Consider the following 6,592-nt stretch of genomic DNA (forward strand, 5'->3'; position numbering starts at 1 on the left):
ATTATTTTATGTCAATAAAGTATCATATTTACTTTAATAGTAGTGTACAATAAGAAATAAATATAACAAATTAAATAATAAATTTATTGAAATTTTCTTAATAGTTTGGAAAAATTTCAATGTAAAAATGGAGATTGTATATTAAGTTCATTATTATGTGATGGAAAAGTAGACTGTAAAGATAAATCTGATGAAACAATTATGGAGTGTAATAAACCTGGAATTGCATGTCCAGATTATGCATTTCGATGCTCATATGGTGCATGTGTAGATGGAGATGCAACTTGCAATGGAATAAAAGACTGTATTGATAATAGTGATGAAACACTATCTAGATGTACAGGCACTTCACAAAATGAACACACATTATGCTCAAAAAGTCAATTTAATTGTAATAATGGGCAGTGCATTGATAAGGGTAAATTATGTGATGGTACTGCGGACTGTACAAATGGTTCAGATGAAACATTTATTCAATGTGGATCATTACCGTAAGTTTTTGAATAAAGAAATTAAATGTCTATTCATATGTTGAAATTATATCATAATTTTGCTTATATTGTAACCTTTTTTATTTATATAAAAATTGAGAATGTTCATGTTTATGCATTTACATATATTTATCATTTTTTGTAGGTGCTTACAGCGTCTTTTTCGATGTAACTATGGTGCCTGTATTGATGGTGACTTAAAATGCAATGGTGTCAGTAATTGTGCAGATGGTTCAGATGAAAGTCCTGAACTATGTAGAGACACTGATACATCAGTTGATTTCACTTCACGACCCACTACAATTTCTACCACTTCATATCAACCTGATATATCAGATGATTTCACTTCACGACCCACTACTTCAAGACCTTACCATCCTCCAACTTTAGGATATTGTACTGTACCACCACAACCAGAATATGGATATTGGAAATTACATAAATCACTGTGTTGTAATGCTGATGTAGATGGTCAATTATGTGACCATTGTGATGTTAATCAAGGTACTCGGTTAGAGCAAGGTACTCGGTTAATTTATGGTTGTAATCCTGGCTATATGATTAGAGGTAATCTTGAGGTATTTTGTGATACAAGAGGTAAATGGTTAAATATTCCAGTTTGTACAGGTACGAAAATTAAAGCAAGACAAATATATAATTGTAAGAAAATTTGATTAAATATATTTGTATATTACAGAAATACGCTGTAAAGCTTTGCATTCAGCTTCAAGAAAGGCAGAATGTTCATACCATGGAGAATATGTACCGTGTACATCTTCTGTCTTACCCGGGACAGTAGCAAGATTAGCATGTAGAATTAGTTATAATCAAGATAAGACATTATTTTCTGTCACTTCATCACAAGTTACCTGTAATAGAACTGGTCAATGGGAACCGGAACCGATACGATGCATCCCAGGTCCGACAATAATAAATATTTATGTTAATGATTCTTCTGTCTCATTACAAACTAATGTACAAAAAAATGAATCTACTTTGATCGAAGTTTCTGACGATAAAATTATTATTTATACAAATAAAGGGAAATATGATAATTCAGATATTGATATTAGAATGGATACAGAAACTAAAGATAAAAACATTATCTGGAATCGTTGAAAAATGTAAATTTGATCTAAAAGTACAATATAAATAATGCCATGAATGGAATTGATATTTATAAATTAAAATTACTATAGCAAACATTTTAATTTTTGGAAAACTTATATTTGTAGCCATGATGGGACAAGTTACCATATGTTAAACATATTTATGTACATTATCCAATGAAGTTTAAATTACAAAACAGTGTATAAAAATTATAACGAAAGTATTTATTTATTTCTGTATGTTAGTTTCAGTATATTTCTTATTATTTATTCACATAAAGTATTCACTCAAGTATATGTGAACTATCTATTGTAAATTGTTATTAAATAATTCTGTAATTTTAAGTTATTAATTACTTTTAATAATTAGTATGATTACACATATTATAGTGGTCATAGTATACAATAAGATTGAAATTATTACCATTAAAATTTGTTAATATTTTCTATGTTATCTATTGTTATAATTTATCTAATTTATCTAATAATAACTACAGAATTGTCTTTGAGCAATTTAACAACTAAAATGCATGTTTTAGCATGCGGTCTTTCATCCCCAAGAAATGTACCACTTATTGTAAATGGAACTTTACCTCACATTACTGAATTTCCATGGCATGCTACACTCTATAGAGCAGAGAGTCCTTCTTCACCAAAAAAATTTATTTGTGGTGCAACTATTGTTGCTGAAAGACTTTTAATAACAGCAGCACATTGTATTTATGACGAAATTAATAGAAAAGTACAAGATGCTTCAACATTTCACATAGTCACAGGAAACATTTATAGAGATTTTGATTCTCCTTTACACGATATAAGAATAGTGAGGAAAGCCCAGGTACATGTATTTATTATTTTGCTCTTTTAATTTATTTTAATAATGTTTTTAATACTTATATTTTAGGTAAAGAATGTGTATATTCGTTGTACCTATCTTGGACTTGACGGAAATTATGCTGAAGACATAGCTATACTAGAAATTGCAGAATCATTTGCATTTACAACTACATTAATACCAATATGTTTAGATTTTGCTAACAGTTACAATCCATTATTAGAAGCTGGAATTTTCGGAAAAGTGGCAGGATTTGGAAGAACTGCTGTAGGAGAATCTAGCTTCATTTTACAAGCAATTACAGTGCCATATGTTACACTTCAACAATGCAAATCATCAAGTATTCAATTTGAGACTGAAAAGTATATCACAGCTGATAAATTTTGTGCAGGTTATACAGATGGTTCGTAAAACATTATATTTCAATTATATATTTGATAATTATTGTTTTATATTTAAAATAAATCTCTCTCTCTCTCTCTCTCTCTCACATACACACACCACACACACACGCGCGCAGAGAGAGAGAGAGAGCGAGGATGGAGCATTTAAATGAGAATATCTAAATAACTCCGTTATTTTTGGTCGTATGAAAAAACTCTAGAGGACAAAGTTATACTATTTCAAGGGGCACATTTGATGATGGAAAAAAACCCTCCATAAGAATATGAACAAAAAAATACATGGTCCCATTTAAAAAAATACCGATAAAATTTTAAATGATTTAAAAAATAATATGAAAAATATGTAAATTGTAGGTACATCGGTTTGTGATGGTGACAGCGGTGGCGGCTTGGTTGTCCAGAGAGGCGGATTATGGTATTTAGGAGGTATTGTTAGTGTTAGCCTTGGCACAACGCAGTCGGGAGGGGAGAGACACTGCGATAGTTACGCATATTCTTTATATACACGAATTTTTGATTACATGACGTGGATTCACAATATTGTAATCAACGTAGGAGCCCAAAAAAAGCCACCAGCATGTTTTGCATCATAATAATTCTTTTTGCATTTATCTATATCAAGTAATTCTATCGAAACATGCAATGTTTACCTTTAAAAGTGAGGTTTAATTGAAGTCTTACAGAGTTGCCTATGACAATATGTACACATATGTATAATGTAGAAAAACCATAATTACATTATACTCATTGTACCAATACACCATCATTCCTTTATCATCTTCTTTTCTATTATTATTATGTATTAATGAAAACAACAATAAAATATGAACTACATAATCTTACAAATGTGTTGTATACAATTAATTATATATTTTCATATTATATTACATTACATTATATTTAAAATTGTTTATATCAATATTCATTATTGTTTATATCAATGTTCATTAAAAATACGGTTTTTGTACATAACATGATTTATCAAACCATACACAATATTAGTAACTGAAAATACATATAAATAATTTGTGCAATTATCACAGAAAGATGAACTTCATATATGAAGAGATTTTGATCTTACCTATGTATGATTGATAATTATACACATTCAGCATGTTTCATTAGCTTCTTTTTTTTGTGAATACTGTTTTGTGATTCAGATGAATTATTAGATACAGCAATGCCTATAAAAGAATAACAATAAATCATATAAAAGTGATATATGGTTAAAGCATTACAAATATCTTACCTCCAATGTGTAAATTTTTAAAGTTTTTATGAAGTTCATCAATATTAGAACTTAGTTTTGTATTTGGTACAGAGGGTAAAACATTATCATCAAGCTTTACTAATTCTTCTAATTCTTGCTCTAAATCAATATTTAAGTCATCACTTTTAAAAGATTCTGACAAAAGAGATTGTACTTCTTTCTGTTCTTCTAAAGCCTAAAATTTATATGAACATAATTAAATATTTCACTATAAAAACATTAACAGTTTGATTTTTAAGTTTTCTTACCTCTGAGAGTTCATCTACAATATCTCTAACATTCGATTCTGATAAACCACTTTCGTTAAGTTTTTTTAGTACATCAGACCCAGTTTTGTATGCTGATAGTACAGTAGTATTCATGTGAGTATTTTGAATGCTTGATATGAGACTTTGGATATTTTCAAGGGTGTGTGCTCGTTTTGCAATTGTATTTTCTAATTGTATCTTTTTCCTCAAATGTGTTTTTGCTACCTGTCGTAATCCTTTAGTTAAATATAATTTAGTTTCATTAATAATATTAATTTTTTCTTCTTCCATAAGTTCTATTTCTTTTATAAGTTCATTTTCCTGTTTCATTAACTTATATATGCCTTCCTCAATATCTGTTACACTATCTGATAAATGTAGAGCAATTTTAATTAATAACTCATTTTCATTTTCACTTTTTCTAAAAACCACTTTTTTTTCGCGTTTTAACCATATTAAAGCCAACATTATAGTCTTATCTGACATATTTGTATCTATTTGAGATTTACAAGTTTTTAGTAGCTCACAGTATGGCATAAGAATATTTTCCTTTTTTTCTTCTAAAATAGAAAATATAGTATTTCCAAATTCTCTAAGAACTTGTAAATGTATATACCTAGTGTTCTTATTAATTTCATTGTTTATAACATAACTTTTAACTTTTGAATATGACCATGTGAGTGGCCTTTTTACAAATATATCAATTGACCATGCTGTCCATGATTCATAAGGTTCTTTTAAAAATTCTGCCTCTGAAATTATTTCATTATTCCTGTAATATTGCATGGATTAATCATCAGTACGAAAATATTGTTAGTCAAAATGGAAATTGATAAAAATTGTTACCGTAAAAGCTCTTCAACAACAGTTACTAAACAAAGTGGTGTGCAACCATTTCTTTTAAAGGTATCACTTAAGTCTATAATAGAAAAACTGCTTTTCTTAGTATATTTTAACCATTCATATATTAGATTTTGCCAAAATTTATATTTTGACACCCAATCTTGTGGATTGGCTGCTTTACTCCGAAAAGGAGAAAATAAAGCATTCATTCTTTCTTCTTCATTCCAACATTTTGGAAGTTTTTCAACTGGCAATGGCAAATTATTATCTACATCTTTAATTTTAATAGACATGGTTTAGCTAAAAAAATATTGTAACTTTAAATTAGGTTATATTTTGATGCAATAATGTTAATTCTTCCGAATATAATTAAAATATTTTTTAAATTTGTGGAACATTAATATCTCCTTATTATTAATGAATAAATTAGAACCATTCTTTCCGCAAAAATTTCAAAATATTGTCACAAAGACGGAATACTCTGTATATAATTCATACGCAGTAGACTGAATTATTCTTTACATATAACTATACATATATTTTTTATCATTATTTGGAAGAAATTGAATTTTTATATGTATTAAAATTTTATGCGCATTAAATTGTGAAATATATATTTAGCTAAAGTAAACATTGGAAACATTATTTTTTGATATTTATTTTCAAGTAATTTAATAATTTGGATTCTTATTTTAAATTTTATTTTTGATTCCGCTAAATTAACAGTTTTAATCAATTGTAAACAGTGGCTATTTGTTTACGATAAAAATGCAAAGTTGTCAACACTGAACTGTTTCATAACAGGATATTTTTGAAACTATCAAAGAACTTCCACATTTGATTACGACATACATATGTATATTTAAGTAAAAAATATATCTAAATAAGTACTACTACTTGGTACTGTTATATCTCACATGAATAATAATTTTAAAAAAATTATGTCGTATTAAAATAGTTTTAGCTTTTTTGTTGTATTAATATCGTGAATTGGTTAAAGTGAGTTTTAATATGACATTTTTATATAGTTATACATAAAATTTTCTTAGCGTTACAAAGCTTTATTTAAATTATATTGGCGATTGAATCATTTAATATGAGTGGTTGTATGCAACTACAAGTGGTAATTGAAACTTTTTTCGCAATGTTTGAGGTTATAAGTATTTGATATCATGATCCTCTTTTGAATTCAAAACATAAATATATTAAAAATTTAGGCATTCGTTCAGTTTTAGATCAAAATAAAAATGTCGGTATCATTAGGTAAGTTTTAGCTCGTTTGTTGTATTAATATCGTAAATTGGTTAAAATGTGTTTAAACAATAAGGTTTTATTATATAAAATAAGTTTGTAAGTTTGTTAATTTTAAATTGTATTTATTTAATAGATTCT

General features: G+C 27.5%; 2 protein-coding genes across 2 annotated transcripts in view; one reads left to right on the forward strand and one right to left on the reverse strand.

The window, feature by feature from the left end:
* The window catches only part of LOC108578549 (limulus clotting factor C-like), a 4,407-nt gene extending 812 nt beyond the window's left edge, over positions 1–3,595 (forward strand). The window contains exons 2-7 of the mRNA XM_017941908.1: positions 105–491; positions 637–1,118; positions 1,189–1,410; positions 2,140–2,438; positions 2,505–2,838; positions 3,194–3,595. Of these exons, the coding sequence (XP_017797397.1) occupies positions 105–491; positions 637–1,118; positions 1,189–1,410; positions 2,140–2,438; positions 2,505–2,838; positions 3,194–3,432 (1,963 nt within the window). The 3' untranslated portion in view covers positions 3,433–3,595. The remainder of the gene's footprint in view (positions 1–104; positions 492–636; positions 1,119–1,188; positions 1,411–2,139; positions 2,439–2,504; positions 2,839–3,193) is intronic.
* A 342-nt stretch (positions 3,596–3,937) lies between these two features.
* On the reverse strand, positions 3,938–5,493 carry LOC108578550 (charged multivesicular body protein 7). The gene is made up of 4 exons (XM_017941909.1): positions 5,204–5,493; positions 4,358–5,129; positions 4,089–4,284; positions 3,938–4,023 (listed from the first exon to the last, which is right to left on the reverse strand). The coding sequence occupies exons 1-4, from the start codon at positions 5,491–5,493 to the stop codon at positions 3,938–3,940; spliced, it is 1,344 nt and encodes a 447-aa protein (XP_017797398.1).
* Between the last annotated feature and the right edge of the window lie 1,099 nt (positions 5,494–6,592).

Source organism: Habropoda laboriosa, unplaced genomic scaffold, assembly GCF_001263275.1.
Source record: "Habropoda laboriosa isolate 0110345459 unplaced genomic scaffold, ASM126327v1 scaffold41, whole genome shotgun sequence".
Classification (NCBI taxonomy): Eukaryota; Metazoa; Arthropoda; class Insecta; order Hymenoptera; family Apidae; genus Habropoda; species Habropoda laboriosa.

Excerpts from the sequence above, each read along its gene's own strand:
- LOC108578550 (XM_017941909.1), bottom strand. The coding sequence starts at position 5,493 with ATGTCTATTAAAATTAAAGATGTAGATAATAATTTGCCATTGCCAGTT. Across the intron at positions 5,130-5,203 it reads GTTGTTGAAGAGCTTTTACG|GAATAATGAAATAATTTCAG; the intron begins GTAACAATTTTT and ends GCAATATTACAG. Across the intron at positions 4,285-4,357 it reads TTGTAGATGAACTCTCAGAG|GCTTTAGAAGAACAGAAAGA; the intron begins GTAAGAAAACTT and ends TATAAATTTTAG.